At 36.8% G+C, this 17124-nt stretch overlaps 1 protein-coding gene across 3 annotated transcripts in view; it reads left to right on the top strand.

The window, feature by feature from the left end:
* The first annotated feature begins 10300 nt into the window (after positions 1–10300).
* Positions 10301–17124, top strand: part of LOC117963566 (coiled-coil domain-containing protein 171-like) — a 167968-nt gene continuing 161144 nt past the window's right edge. For 2 of the 3 annotated variants that reach the window (XM_059031740.1, XM_059031750.1), the window contains exons 1-4: positions 10301–10496; positions 11203–11380; positions 13483–13633; positions 14322–14496. In XM_059031740.1, coding sequence (XP_058887723.1) covers positions 11229–11380; positions 13483–13633; positions 14322–14496 — 478 coding nt within the window. In that variant the 5' untranslated portion in view covers positions 10301–10496; positions 11203–11228. Of the gene's footprint in view, positions 10497–10621; positions 10723–11202; positions 11381–13482; positions 13634–14321; positions 14497–17124 lie in introns of those variants that run through there. The other variant, XM_059031749.1, reaches the window with a different exon arrangement.

The following is a 17124-nucleotide window of genomic DNA, read 5'->3' as shown; positions in this document are numbered from 1 at the left end:
TATGCCCACATTCTGAATTATAGTGAATTTATATCTATGTATGAAAAAAGCCCTTTTTCTGCAAATATAACCCTGCACTTATATTGGCAAGAGATTAATATCTTTAAAACACCTGCTATTGACAGATTAACCATCCCCAAATAAATGCAACTCCCTGTTATGCTTGCTTTTGTTAGCAGCAATAAAGTTGAATGTTGTGGTTGTAACTACCGTATCTTTTATTGGGGAATTTACATGAGAAATGTTGCAAGGTAACCACAAGGACAGTAGAAACTGTAAGCGGTTTTACCAGATGAATAAAAATCAACTGCTTTTGTACATTTCTGTTAGCCCTGCGCTTTTGATTAACTGAAAGGAAATGCTCAACAAAATAACTCGAACATCAAAAATATGAACAAGCATGATAATGATGTGAAACATGCCTATTCGAAAATTATCTTCAATGGCAATTCAATGGAGGGAATTTATTGGAAGCAAAATAGCAGTTACAATGTTATTGGCATAATATTTGGGCATACCAGTGGTATTACAATGGTATGAACCAATACACACCATCACAGTCCCGTTGTAATATACCAGAAACACTGAGTAACAGGAGTATGACATTTTTGTGGTATTTTTCTTTTCCTTGGGTGGTAGCTGGCACCGTGTCTAAATTAAAAGATTGTTTCTTGGTTCTGTGCTTTCAGGATTAAACCTGTTATCTGAAGAAGCCCATTATGGGTACAGTACTGAATATCTGTGGACTATTGTACTGCTGCAGTAGGACACAGTGGCTCCTTTGTCCAGCTGGGCCTTTGAAAACTGGTGTCCTGCTGTTACTAGAGTTTGTTTCTTCTTTTCTAAAAGGTCATGTGACCTAGCTGTCTTATTTTATTTAAAGATAAACACCCTAGACTGCACTTGTAGATCTCTCGATCTACTCCTCCTACTATGTACTGTACTCAACTGACCTAAGCACCACGTTACTGTTCTCGGTTGAAGCACTATCCTTGCATTACTATTATGTCATTGTATATAAACATTGTTTTAATCCTAACTTGTTGCATCTTATCTCAGGCTCTAAATTGGTCAACAAAAACGGCAAGGCCAAAATGGCCTTCAGTTCAATACATTTGTAGAGGGCACCAAGGCCACAGTGTAGGATGTTGTGTAATTTTTCTTAGGATTCATATATAACCCTAATTATTGGCCACATAAAGAAACAACACAGTTTGGCTTAATAATAACTATTTATTTACTCAGAAAATGCTTTTTTTTAATTTTTTTTTTTTTTTTTTTTTTATGAACCAGCAGCCTAGATTGGAGCCTGTCAGGACACAGCTCCCTGTGCTGAAGCCAGGCATGGGCTTGTATGGCAAATCCACAGCACCATTTTTGTTCAATTTTAATTAGTCCCCATGGAAATCTACAGTAAAATGTCCTAAAATCTACAAAGAGAAAAATATATTTTCTGCAGAACAATAACATGTTACCTTTAAATTAAGCTTTGTGTTACATATCATTCAGCCATTGCAAAATATGTCCTATACATATCTGGTGGAAAAATGTATTACTGCTGAGTAATTAAAAAAAAAAAAAATACATTAAAAGTTTTTTTTTTTTTTTTTTTTTAGCACAGTTTGAAAAACTAAAAAAGAAACTGCTTATTTACATGTTTTATACACATTGGTAACTAAAGTTGGCATTTAAAAGAACTGTTTCACCTAGCACAATAATCACACTCTGCACCTTTATTTTTAATTCCTACAAATGTCCACATTACACAACTGATCTTGAGAACCGTACTTAAAAGTGCTTAATCCAGCTCAAAGCGTCCACACTACGACTCTGTCCACACTATGCCTTTAAACCATATTAGTTGCCTTTAAACTGTATTAAAGGCGCTAAGTACGGTTAGCATCTACACTACGCAGAGTTTAATACCGTACTCGAGACCACCTCAGGGGGTAGTCTCGAGTCCGGTTCTAAATTAGATCGCATCAGGTAGTGCAGTTTGTCAAAAGTGTGGAATCTATGATAACAAACTACATTTTTTGTGTATCCTCCAATATCCCAAAATGCTTTCTGATATGGTTCGGAGTGTGAACATTACAAATACAGCACTCAGAACAGGTGCCTGGCGTTGAGAACAACTATCAATACTGCTTGCAGCGTATACAATTTCTGAGGCCTGTTGTAAAATGGTGGATCATGTAGCGACATGCTCAGATGCCAAAATGAAGGCACATTGATATTTGGAGTGATGAAATCTGTCAAGGAGAACTTCAGAGTTCAAAACGGCAACCATGGCACAGATAGCAAGTTGGTATGTTATCCAATAACACAAATGAAATACGTAACTGGGGTATTTCAGGGCTTAAATCATTTTGGGCCACTTATTTCAAAGTTGATTCTCACAGAGGGGTGACCCCTCTACATCACTGTGATGGGGTACTCCCCGCCGCTGTGCGTATTTTATGTTATGTGTTGTTTTGTATGGTTTGGGTTATGTAGCACGGCTGATTTAAAATGTATATATGTATTTGTGCACTGTGGTTTTAGGCCGGCAGGGAAGGATTAGTAGTTCACATGCAGACTGTGCCAGGCCAGATTGAATGATTAGCAATTGAGTCCCGACACAGCTGCATGGATCATGGATCTCGCACTCGAGGCTGGGTGTTCAGAGGAGAGAACGTGAGAGAGAGACGTGAGAAAGAAATGTAAAAAAAGTAAACAAGTGCTACTCGTGCTGGAAGGGCCAGCACAATACTTGTTTTGGGGTTTGTTCAGTGTTTCTTTTGTCTGTTTGTTTTGGCCATTGTGCCATTTGTTTTTGTAGTGTTTTGTTTTGTGTTCAACCTTTGTGTTTATTTTGCAATAAATCAGTGCTTTACTCTCAGTACTTGTTGCCTGTGTATTTCCTGGTCTTACCAAGCCTATATGTGACAGTCCCCCATATGTATTTATCCCAGCCCAAAATGCAAATTGCAAATTGAATAAGTAACTGGGATATTTCAAGGGTTAAATCGCTTTGAGACACTTATTTCAAAATGTATTCAGACAGAGAGGAGATCTCTCTACGCCACCCATATGTACTTCATTTGCAAAGATTGTAACTCAATAAGAGTTTCCACGCTCATCCAGTCTTTGGTAATGAGGTGTGAACTCAAAACCTGTCATACAGTAAACCTGTCAGCCCTCTGTTAGAATCAACTTTGAAATAAGTGGCCCAAAGTGATTTAACCCTTGAAACACCCCAGTTACTTATTCAATTTGCGTTATTGGCCAACTTGCAATCTGTGCCATGTTAGCCAGCAGTTTTTTTACTTTATTTTTTTTTACCAAAATCTGTTTTGGGCCGGGATAAATACAAATGGATGACTTCGAGATGTCCCCCCTCTGTGAGAATCTCTGTAGATGGGTTCCGTCTGTGTGAGAATCCAATTTGAAATAAGCTGTCCAAAGCGATTTTATCCTTGAATACCCCACTTACTTATTCAATTTGTGTTACATTTGCGGGATTCGAATAAGAAGCTGGAATGCGAATAAGAAGCCACCTTCAGCATCGTTCTTTCCTACTCGTTTCATAACGCAGAGAGCTGCTACTTGAACCATTCCATTGCTACTTGCTCAGTTGTTGTTGTTTTTTTGGTGTAAGAATTTGAGCAAAACTAATAATTATCTACCTATTGTGTGCTCAATTTTAGCGTTGGTGTTTTTGGGGGGAATGACATTGAATTACAAAACAGCAATGGACAATGGTCATTGAAATGTCTATATAAATTAACAATTTATGTACACTGAGGAGTTAGAATGTTAATATAAATTAACAATTTATGTACACTGAGGAGTTAGAATGTGTATTGCACCGTTGCATTTTAATGTATTGCAATTTAAGGCCGTCTTTTCACAATTCAGTTTCATTCTGTCTAATCTCTCCTTTCTGAGGTACTGTACTTGACAACTGTAAGTTCACATTATTATTATTGTCGGGATGAATTGTTGTGCATCCATTGCTTATCTGAACATTAGGCAAATCCTAGAACACTTTGCTGCAACTTTAGACAGCACTTCTTCCTTCTTTTTTTTTAAACATTATTGAGCTGGCATAGGGCTTGCAGACAGAAAAATCACAGTGACACTGCCAGTGAACACGTACACGTGTGATTGAACATGGAAGCACGGTCATATTGATCTCAGCCTAACAGTGATCCTCCCTGTTCGCCCTTCATTAACCAATGATGATACAGTCAGGGGCATAGCCATGGCCCACCCAGTTAGCACACAGGCCTACCCAAATCTGCGCCTATGTGAATGCTAAGTTTAAGTAAATGTATAATTTATTTATTTATTTATTTTCCAAACTGTGCACCTCGAAGGCAAGAGCTCAAGTTTAGGACAAATAGGCTGTAGAGAAAATGTCACAGGCTTTAGCCAATCAAAGCAAAGTAGTCACTGTGATGCAATATTTGGGTGGGATCTTCCTCTTACACAATGAATCATGTGCAAGCTGTGTTTGATTGACAGCTTTTGAGGCAGTTGGCGAGGATCTGTTAAGTCCCAGACGTTTCCATAGTCCAACTTTATTTAAAATATGCAGTTTTTTTAAGCAAATTGCAGGTTAATTAGTAGTAGTGCGGCGGTCAACATGCCAAAACAAATTAGTTTTTTTTTTTTTTTTTAAGTCAACAGACAAATAATGAACCCACAAATGCAACTCGCATATCATCTTCTTCCTCCGGATCTGCAAATTATTCATTTACTACTTCTACTTCAGCAGTGGAAATGGCAACATGTGAAAATAAATGTCAAAATAGAAAATTACCAAATTGACTGGATGATTCGTTTGTTACTTCATCTTTGGGGAAAGTCAACCAGGGAGCACTCTAATGAAGATCTGAGAGCAGTGTGGAATCATATTTTACTAGATTGTCAACTTTGTGAATTGAACAGCCGCTTTCAAAATGACACATATGATATGATATGGCCTCATGAAAGCCGCGTCTGCATGTTTGCCAACATCGGACACATTTGGCAATAGAGAAAGTCTACTACTGGCATACTTTGTTGTACAACATTAATATGGATGAAGCTAAAGTTTTTAATCTTCGTTCAACAAATAAAGCGCAAATCGACTGTGGGGAAAAATGATCCAACCCTAATTTAAGTTTGAGATGGTTGCCACTTGATTATCTTTCCAAATATGCACACACTTTTAAGGCTCTTCTCCACTATGAACTGGAGTAAGACAGCTGAGTGAGCCTCAATGCTAACAAGTCACTTGAACATGCTGTCTCTCCCGTCGATTCTCTGGACTACGATTTTATAATTGCACTATTCAGCAGCAAGCCTCAGCGCCTTACCCTGTTACTTAGGCAATGGTAAGTCATTTACTAGCTACTATATATATATATATATATATATATATATATATATATATATATATATATATATATATATATATATATATAAATGTATTTGTGTGTCTACTTCAAACATTTCAAATGGATTTACAGGGGAAATATTTGACGTATTCAGGGTTTTGATGGATTTAAATAATTTCCTGTGACGTCAGAAACTTTGGTCATTGACCGTCCACCGTAAATTGGGGCCCACCTATATTTCCAAGTCTAGCTATGCCACTGGATACAGTACGTCTTTCTCGTGGCATAGTGTTGGGAGGTGCACAGTAAAAAGAATGGCAACAGTAACACATTATGATAATGAGTCATTTTCTGGGATAGCCTGGGATAGATTAGGCAGAATTTAATTGAATTGTGACAGAACGGGCCAGTTGATGCTGAGCAAGTTTGTGAACGGGTTGTTGATCAGATCATGTGTTGGTGCAGAGGGATGAGGGACGGGCTTAGATAGGCAACTTTTGCCGTAAATATTTTGGTGCGTACTAACTCTGTGTTTGTTGCAATTGACGCACTGTGGGGTACAACCTATGTTAAACAATAACATTGCGCATGTTCACAAAATAAAGCAAGCCATCACCCTTATCATGTGATCGGGCTGTAGCGCAGAATGATTACGTCACTTAGAAGCTGCACAGCACGACTACAGTCTGGAGCTACACGGCTGGAGCCTACGGTTTCTGCAGAGACACCTCCTACCAACACGTCTTTCTTCTTGGTGGCGAGACCTTGGAAAAACCGTTTTTTTCCCCTCTTTTTTTCCCCTCAGTGTTAACTCAGGGTTACTCAGAGTTGAGTAGGTTATTTTAGGGGTCGGCACGGGTAGAAAATTTGAAACCAGCCAGACCCGCTGTAAAAAATATAATAATAATAATAATAATAATAATAATAATAATAATAATAATAATAATAATAATAAATACAATAAATACAATAAAATACATTAATTAATCACAAATAGTATTATTTTACATGCATAACACATATAAATACTATATAGTAGACATATCTTTTCAGATCTGTAGTCTTGTGTAGTCTCTCAGTACTGTCTGAAAATGACGGAATAAATAATAATAATAAAAAATCCCAGATTGAATTACGTTTCATTTTGCGTTTTTTGTGGTGTGGTTTCATATAAAGAAGAGATTAGTAAAGATGGTTAAACTGTGCTTTAATGTTGTCTTTAATTACTGTATTGCTTTTAAATTTTAGATACATTTCATTAATCAAGATAGTCGCTGTCTGCGTATGACGCTGTAAGTGTCACAGAGAGCGAGTGAGTCCCTCTGATTACTGAAATCTGCTGACATTGACACCTTGACATTGTCTCAGTAACACACAATAAAACGTGTAATAATCCAGGTAAAAAAAACAAAAAAAAAAAAACCGAGACAGGAGGAGTGAAAAGTGCAAGAGACTCCACAATCAACTAACAGCTAGATATCATTTTTGGAAGGCCATCCAAGGCAGGTAAATTCATTAGCCTTTGAGCTGGAGCGGCAGAGCGGGCCCCAGAATAAGAGCAGCCCCTTACAATAACGTACCATTCATTATTTTAAATGGTAATCTAGGTACATTGGGTGGTAAACTCTAAGGTATGGTAAATGGAGGTTTTAGGTTTATAAGCAGATGAGAGTGATTACATTACCATTATAATAAGATATTTATAGATTTAAAGTTGTATTTAATTCTTTGTCATTTTAAAAAATATAGAAAAATGTGCAACAAACAACAAAAGTGAACATACTGAATGAATTCTACATTTTGGAGTTGGTTCTCCTGCAGAAATAATCAACATTTTTATTAAATAATGGAATTTCGACATAATTTGCAATTTAAAAAAAAAGTGTGTCTCAGTGTTTAATTAAAAGATAATTTAAAAATGAAATATTGTTGACCACTCTTGAACACTTGAATAACAGAACCAGTCTCAGGTGACACATGGTGGAGATATTCAGTTCCTCCTCTTCCTTATTTAGTTTGATGGTTTTGCTGTAAATTAAGGTAAACACTGTTTTAGAATGTTAAGTCCTGTAAAGCCTAAACATTTCAGATTATGACATCTAGCTCTTATAAATAAATTAATGTCATTATTTTGTTTTTATTTTTTTTATTGTGCCCAATTATTATACCTCAGTGTTTCTCCCAGTTTGGGGTGCCTAGTATACCGAAATGCTCAATCTCCATACACACAGCTAACTCTGTACTGGCTTCGGAGTTCTACAAAATAGGGTTGGATGTGCTCTGGCTATGGAGCCCTTGGTGCCTTAGTGGAGCTTGCCAGTTTTCTGAGCAGTGCTCCGGAGCTGGAGCTGGGGATGCTGGAGCACTCTGGAACATGGAGCCAGAGCTGAGGTTCTGGAGCAGCTCCATTCTTTTCCTGCATTTCACATTTTATAGGAAGAATGTTTCCTAATTTATTCAGTTTGAACAGTTGAATGAACAATAAATAAGTATATATGTCTATGGACAAAACATTAAAATATGCAAATGTGAATTATTTAATGTAATATTTCTATTGATATAATTTACAAGGAGAATACATTATCCTAATGTAAATAAAAACATTTAAGTTGTTGAAAAAGTACTTTTAGTCACATCAAGGATTAAATGCCCCGGTAAAGACACTTTATGAATACAGCCTTTGTGTCCAGGCATCGTTTTGAGCTGGTGTGTAGTCTGAGCTACGTACTAGACAGCGCTTTCTTTCAGCTAAAAGAAGTAAAGTTTTGGTTATGCACACACACTCCCTCCCAAGCACCCTGAGGAATAAAAAAGGCAAGGTGGTTGTTGTTGATGTTGTCCTTGAAAACCATTTCTCAATACTGTGGTTCCAGTCATTTTGAGGATATTTATGAACAGTGATGACCATTCAATGGATGTCATATGGTATACGACATGAGAAGTTAGAATTGTAGGCCACTCACTCCTACCCTCTGTCCCAAAGCTGTCTCATCTCAGTTTCCAGCCGTGTGCTCTGCTCCTGGTTTCTGTGCTGCACTAACTATTGACTATTGACCCTTCTTTGTTCCAGATTCAGTTTCCTCAACCTATCTTCATTCCTCATTCCTTTTAGCAATGGAATAACACTGGTTGTTTGCTGGACTCTTTCCAAAGGAATCACATATTGTTAATAATGTTATGTTCTGAGTAATACATTAAAGAGATTATTTATAATATATATTTTTCCTTGATATACTGCTCACAAAAAGATAAGCATAACCAAAATCAAAAAGGGCACATGTGAAAACCCAAATTTAATCAGTAATGTTGTGAATTCATTAAAAGGAATATTTAATCTGTAATCTCGATGTTTGGGATCAAATTGTCCTAAGAATAGCAGTCAATATGCATGTAGGGGGTTGCGTCATTTTTCACACATCAGTTAATAGCAGGTTGGACCCCCTCCAGCAGAGATGCAGGCAGTCAGATGAGGAAGCTTATTTCTGATAAGCTTGCCAGTGTCTTCTTGGGGGATGCGGTTTCATTCTTCCTGCAGGGACAAAGCCCACTGTTGGATGTTGCTGGGAGTGTAAGGTCAGGCTCGCAGATGTCTACCCAGGGTGTCCCAGGGGTTTTCTATATGGTTTAGGTCGGGGCACATCAAAGGCCATGGTAAATGATTGATTTGGTGCTGCTGGAGGAAATCAGTTACCACCCGAGCCCGATGTGGTCTAGCGTTGTCGTCCATGAGGATGAAACCACGCCCATGGTGCTGTGCAAATGGGACAGCTACACTGGTCTGATAGTGTGATACTCCGTTTCAGGATGTGCAGCTCTTATTTCCGGTTGTGGTGATCCCAGCCCACACCATAACCGACCCTCCTCTATACCTATTGCGGGGTACCATGTTGCAGTCAGTGACGTTTCCGCAACGGTGCCAAAAATGAATCGTCCCATGTTTGAAGTTGAGATGAGACTTTGATTTACCAGACCACAAGACATTAACCCAAACCCTAACCCCAACCCTAACCCTAACCATGGCACCACTGAAGTCAAGCCTGACAAACAATGGTCTGGGTTGATATATTATAGCCAGCATCTTGACAGAGTTGAATTGCATTTCTAGTGCAATTTCTAAAGGCTAAATTGATGAGTCTTCTATCCTTTCTACCATTGATCACTTTTGGCTGCCCGCTTAGAGATCTATGGGCTGTCCGACCAGTCTGTCTGTACTCCGCCCACAATCTGCTAATCATAGACTGCCCAACGTCTGAGCAACAACAACTTGCCTAGCGCCCATTTCCAACATGGCAATCGCTCGCATTCGATCATCTCCTTCGCTCAACTGTTTTGATTTGTGGTGTCTGACAGGAGTGAACAGTCCTTTTTTTTTTTTTTTTTTACAGTTACGGCACTAAATTTAAACATTCAGTAATCTGCTGTTGCAGTTACCTTGCACAGGAAAACTACTAATCTATTATTCTTTCTGTGTATATTATTATACCATGCTTACTATTCCAGCAATAACAATTCTGTTGCCTATCTGAAGTGTTTCATAATTCAGCACAATAGAGTGCTTAATAGTTATGGATGATGTCCCCAGTGTAAGTGTGATTTTTTTAATGAGGATTTTCTATTTACTAACTCACAGTTGCCATAGTCACAAATGACAGTTGCCCACTCCTTGTGTTCATTTCTAAAACCACCTTCAGAAATTCATCCCCCATGGAGAAAATACATTTTTCCTGTTGTGATTTACACATAGGCCTATTATTCAAAATATACCTTATATATTTTGTTTCCTATTGGCAAATCGTAAGCAAATTGACCACTTCATAATAAATGTATTACATACACAATTTGCCCACGGTGGATAACCGGGAACACAATCTCTGGTTTCACTAGTACTATTTAAGATGTTAACGCCTGCGCGCCAACTAAGCTGTGCAGAAGCGGCACTTGTCTGCTTTCTGGCGCCGTAGCGGGCAGTAGAATTCTCTGGCTCAGAGGGACGGTGTTGTTATTATTCCTTTTAACTGCATCACATTTTTCTGTTGACCAATCAATAGCGCAGAATGCTGGCGGAAGTTACCGTTGTAAACTAGGAATACGAAACATGGCGTCAGTTTTAAACTGACTCGGATCGAGCTGGTAAGTTAACAAGTTCGCTGATTTTCTTTTGATTTAAAAAAATAATACCCTGCTGTAAACAAAACAGAAACTGGTGGATTTATTAAAGAAGCAGTGTACGCTGTAAATGACAGTGTTTCGTTCTCACTGAATACGTGTGTGGTACATACAGTACATAGAGCTTATTAATTGTGTGTGCAATAATATCAGAAATTACTGTCATTTCAGTTTTCAGCGACGAATAATGGTACGTGCATTTGGTTAAAAATAGAACCAGTCAGTTTTTGTGAAGTTGCCGTTTCGGTATCATATGAAAGAAGGATATATATGTTTGAGTAACGTTAATACAAATCAATGTACACAGTACGAATTGCGAGAATCCTTTTTTGTTGTTGTTTTTTTTTAGTAACGAACATGATGTAAGAAGCAAGTTAAATCATTTCTCTGGAAGTGTCAGACAAAAGATATATGGAAAACATAATCCTCTGTTTTTTCTATGAACATTTTTTCTGCAGCTTAGCATGTCCAACATTTATATAGAAAATACAGTATTGTATATCAACTTGTAAAGGTAGTTTGGGAAAAGTTTAAATAGAGATCAAATAAGATTGCCAATAGATCTGCGACACCAAGGGTATTATAAGATAGCCATCTGGGTATAGGTTGATTAAGTTATTAATATGTAAAACGAATGTGTAGTCTACTTCTTGTTCACCCCCTTCTGTAGGAGTGCTCGCCTGAAAAATTAAGGCCATGTCTGCTGGAGAGTCCCGAGCAACATTAAGAAAACAAGACCTTCATAGGTCAACAACATCCAAGTACAGAGATTCTAAGCACAGTATGCGGGAGTCACAGAAAACAAGTGCAGCTTCATCTGGAAAGAGCTCTGCTGATGAAATTGCAAGGTACCATATTCAAAATTCAATTACAGAATGTTAACTCACAGTTTGTACAGTATGTCACACCACATATTTTAAGATGCCATTTAAAGATGCTGTAAATTCAATACAGGGATTTCATTATTGTCAATTATTAATTATTGCCAAATACACATTACTGCTTATATTTACAACATTACAACTTTATAGTTACATTTGAAGCCCTGTTACAGTAGCTCTAACAGAAATTTAAAAAGGGGATTGACTGATATTAAACAGACCATTTTACAGGAATCATCTATACATTTTCAACATAAGGAAACTATCCTAATTATGAAAAAAAAAAATATATATGTGGGGCACCCCACCTAAAGAAGTGATAACCCCCCCCCCCCCCCCTTTATTTTTATGCCAATATTTCATATACTACACCGTATATTAAAACACTGTCCTTGCTGTTATATGATGTTTGCAGTCATTCTGAGTGGCCCTGACTGTTCATCCAGTTATAATTTTTCTATATAGTAGTCTGCCTTTACCTGGTTTGGACATTCATTGGAGATCCCAAGTGCCTGGCCTTCCTCAAGCCATTCAAGTCATATGACAGTATGACCTTTCAACCCTGCAAGCTCCACCTACTACATGTATATACCATATAATAGGTGCACATATGTCAAAGGAGTGAGCTTATATGAGAGATAAGAGCATGAAAAATCTATTAGAAATGTAGTTACAAGGCTTACAATGTTGTGTTTTTTTATCAATGTATCTATCAAAATGTATCCTGTTGATGTGTAGTAAAGCATACAGTATAAAGATATCATACCCCACATCTTGCATTTACACTTCAACCATGGGGGCACTTATACTAGGAGACAGGTAGACAGGTTTATATATGAAACCATGATTAACTGTATTTTCTCAGAAAACAGTATACCCCAGTATAAGCCCATGCACCTGCTTGCACAGTCATATAGTAAAGAGGGAGTAGGCAGGGCTGACAGAGTTGAAAGGTCATATACAGCTATGGCCAAAAGTTTATGACCAAATATATATATATATATATATATATATATATATATATATATATATATATATATATATATATATATACATATATACATATATATATATATATATGTACATCATTTAGATATTTATTATTTTAGATATTTATTTAATCATTTAGATATTTATTTAACATCATATGATCAAAGATATCATCAACATGTACTGGAAGCCATAACAGTAGTACAGTATTGTAATTTTTCGTTAAGTATAATGAAAACTACAAAGCTGTTTGCAATTCAATATGTTAACGTAACAATATTCAGCAGGTTTCATTCAACTTTATGAAGCAAAATTACTCGAGTTACTTCTATAGGGTGAAGCAAAGCTTTTGGCTGTAGCTGTAGGGATATCATTTGAATATAATGTGAAAGGCTGTTCAGTCCAAGCACGGAGGATCTTCCACCAAGTAAGGATGGGCACGTGCAGTCGTTTATTCAAGTAATCTATCTTGTATTGGAACAAATATAAGTGGTCTGAACAGACCCATTTGCCACGCAAAGCCTGCCGCTGCAGCCCAGCGTATTACTATAAGTAAATATGAAAATTATTTCTTCATGGCTATGAATTACTCAAGCTCCTGACACATAAAAAACACGTTCTTAAAAGTGCAGGGTGATACAAGTACTGTAGCAATGGGTAAAGGAAGTGGTTAGAATGCACCATTGCACACAGTAAAACTATATTTAATTATTCAATGTAATTAATACAAGAGACTACAAAATAGAAGTATTTTACAAAAAAAAGAGATGTAATACAATGCGGTATTGTCGCAGTCATGATATAATTATACTTAAACTGCTGTGGTTTGCAAGAAAAGACTGAGCTACATGAGCTACATGAACAGCATAGGACAGCATATGGACATTCCCATCCCTACCACCAAGCTCAAACTCAGAGCAAAATTAAGCAGGAGCCAGGTAAAAACAATACAAATTCAATCTTGGAGCAACAGGAATCTGAATATAAAAATCATAAAATTGTATGAGAAATAAAACAAATCTATTAAAGGCTTTAAAATCTTGATGTGTTGATGATACACGTTTCCTTATTTTCCACAGGCTGCAAGAGATCATTGTTCACCTCCAGAAGGAACGTGAACACTCACAGAAATCTGAAGGAAGTAGTTTTGATACAGAGGAAGATTTGAGATGGAAACTCAACAGATCTGAAAAGGAGAAGCTGGACATCATTACCAAGTACAATGAAGAGGTAAATTGCATAATTAGGTCTACCCCTATAAGGGATTCATTCCGTTTTTTCATTAATTTTCTTCTTCTGCAGTACACTTTTTTTTGCATACAAAAATTTGAGTTGATAGAATGCATTAAACTTCAATTTTTGATGGAACAGAAAAAGAAGGGCGGGGTTGTGAAGTGAAGTCATTCCTTAAGTATTTCATATTAAGCAGTTCTGTAAATGTTGCAAGAAGTGACCCTGCGCTGGGGTGGGACATAACAGGGATGAACATCTAGCCAGGGGCAAAATGTCATAGAAAATGTGTTGCATAACATTTTTTTTAAATACACCTTTGATTACAACATTAAAAAGATAAATAAATATTTCTTGCTAAAATTTGATAAAAAATGACCCTGAGCAACTGATTGTAGTATAGACAGCTGTATAAATGTCCACATAAATAATTTATGTTGATAACTGCTATTGAATTGTGATGATTCTTTATAAGACCACTCAATAGCATTGCAATTACTGTATTTATAACTAACATTCTGGCCACTTTTTTGGGGCTAAGGAAAGCTTTGGCTGGCTTACAGCCTTGCCCTAATTTGATTAATCTTTGCACAAATATTTCTTACAAAATGAAAATGTTTACTGAAATTTTAGTTTTTCAAATGGATTTAAAACTATGTCTCTGGCGCTGTTGTAATTGTATTTGCAGATTTCAAGATATGAAAGTCAGGTGGCCAAGTTAAGAGCTCAGCTTGAGAAAGGGGAGGCTATACGGCAGAATGTGGAGTATGAGATTGCACTGGTGAGGAAGGATGCTGGGCTGGAAAAATGCACTGCAGAGGAAAGGATGGCAAATTTGTATCAAGTGAAAGAACAATTGAAAGGTAAAGCGAATGTGTATGTGACACATAACTTATAATGAGGGCTTGGATTTTTCGATTTTCATTTTTTGTTCAGTTCGGGGGTTATCGTTTTTTATTGTTTGGCAAAATAATTTTTTTTTTTTTTTCGGTTATTAAAAATAAACACCACTCAAACACATACATTTTCATTTTCTATAATACATTGAATGTACATTTCACTAATACATATACAAACATTAACTTACTGTGTTGAAGTGAGGATGCCCACATTAGGATTCCGTCAATATAGAACTCTGGAGCAATTTGAATCAGAGAATTGTGAGAAGTAACAGATTTAATGTTACAATACAATGCAATTGGTTTTTATATCGCGCCTTTCACAACCTGAAAGAGTTATCACAAAGCGCAGTACATTCAAGAATAAGCCATATCAAAAAGGAACATTTTTAACCTGCTTTTAAAAATCAGAAGCGAGCTGTTCTGGCGGATATTCTCAGGGAGTGAGTTCCAGAGTCTGGGCGCATAATTAGAAAAAACTCTTCCACCCATAGAGATGCGGAGGAAGGAAGAAACAGAGAGCTACCTGAGTTAGAGAAACGCAGAGAGCGACCCAGAGTGTATGACATCACCAGCTCAGGAATGTAATCTGGACCAAGTTCCCTACAAGCCTTATATTATTATAATAATAATAATAATAATATCTTAATTTTTATATAGTGCCTTTCATAGTGGACCACCATCACACAGAGCTTTACAGTGGCAGGCTGTGAACTGTGCATAATATGCAGAGGTACTTACAATAGGACATTGATTTAACATCTCATCCGCAGGATGGCGCACAAGGAGGTTAAGTGACTTGCTCAGGGTCACACGGTGAGTTAGTCAGCAGCAGTGGTGGGATTTGAACCAGTGACCTTCTGGTTACAAGCCCTGGACTTTAACCACTGGACCACACTGCCTCCTTAAATATCAGAAATTACCGCCATTACCTCCCGCGTATCGATCACACTACAGTTCATATTTTCTTTTTTTTTCTGCCCACCCCATCATATGACAATAGCATACTGTAGTAATTATTCTAAACATACAAGAATTACATTTTTTCCTAAGATTAAACCTCATGGTACTCCGATTTAAGGTTTGATATTTCTGTAGCTATAATAATAATATTAATAATAATAATAGTAATAATGATAGTAGTAATAATTAGGCAGTCATTGACACAAGAAACTTTATTATGCATTAGTAGAAACATAACTCTACAGGAGTTTTATATTTACAGTAACTTTTTCGGTTCATCACTGAATGAAACCCTAACGCCATGTTGCTGGTTTGTTTGTGTTCATGGTCGTTAAGCCCGTTGCTAAGCAAGTGATGCGTATTACGATGTGTATTACGTAGTGCACAGAATTGATGATTGGTCATCAGCAATGTCTTTGCACACTGCCTGCCTTCTGAAACCCCCCCAAAAAAATAAAAAATGAATCTTCTAAATAGGTCTTCGGGGGGTGATTTTTTTCGGTTATTGGTTAAAACCGAAAAACTTCAAGCCCTACTTCTAACTCGGGCACAAACAAGAAAAAAAACTTGAACTATAGAAAAGTATTTACACAACATAATCCTCATGAAATTCATCATGCTAATTGACCCTGACCTGCTGTTCATTTGGGAAAACTTATTTGGGAACAGTAAAGATCATATATAAAGGTCATACACTTTTTTTTTTTTAATAGTTGTTTCTAATCATTGTTTTTCTGGCCTTTTTAAATCCAGCCCAAATCCCAACTGTATTACAGTATAGCAGCAATAAACTAAATAATATAAATCTCCAAAAGCAAACATTTTAGTGAGTGTCTTTGGATTGAAACTGCTAGCTTTGACTGTAGTTGGCATTTTATGAGCAAACATTAGTATGGCACCCAACACAATGAAATTGCTTGCCTTCAAGTTAGCCTTGGGCAAGAAAGTCTTTATTAATTTAACAGTATTGTAAGCCTTACTCATTAATTATTGTCAAGGTCCAGTGCACTTGGCCAATTGAGCAGGATTAAGTGTACAGTTTGCTAAAGCGATTTATACCATCCACATTTTCGCAACCTTCAGTTTCTTGCCTGTATAATTTTCTTTTATGTTCTCTATAATTCTGTATTGATGTTTCTGCTTCATTAACTACCAGGCTTACTAGCTAATGTCCTTTCTTTGAGATGGATGTGAAAAATGATCAGGGGTGTGCAGCTTTACTTTCTGTCTCATATAAAACTTTGATTTTGGAAATTAATAATCAACTATTAAATTTGTAGATTTATGTGGATTTCTGACTCAGGGTTGGGTGTTTACTAAGTACTAAGTAAATATAAACAATTGCTACTTGTTTGATTTAGTGTTTGCTTTGTTTTCTGTTTGTTTGTTTTGACTAACGTGCCGTTTACTTTTGTGAGAAGTGTTTTGTTTGTTTAGTTTATTTACAATAAACACGCGCAACAACACTTCACTCGAACCAGACTGTGTCTCTGCATTTCCTGGTCTGTGACGTCATCACACAAGCTGTCTGTGACATATGGTGTTCAGAAGTGGGAAACAGCACCTTCATAGACTCGGGCCAGGAGAAGTACTGTGGGTACACTTTGTTTTATTTTTTTAATTTTTTTT

The sequence above is a fragment of the Acipenser ruthenus genome, chromosome 1 (assembly GCF_902713425.1).
Source record: "Acipenser ruthenus chromosome 1, fAciRut3.2 maternal haplotype, whole genome shotgun sequence".
Taxonomy (NCBI): Eukaryota; Metazoa; Chordata; class Actinopteri; order Acipenseriformes; family Acipenseridae; genus Acipenser; species Acipenser ruthenus.
The sequence above is the reverse complement of the archived record's forward strand: the minus strand, read 5'-3'. Positions and strand labels throughout refer to the sequence as shown.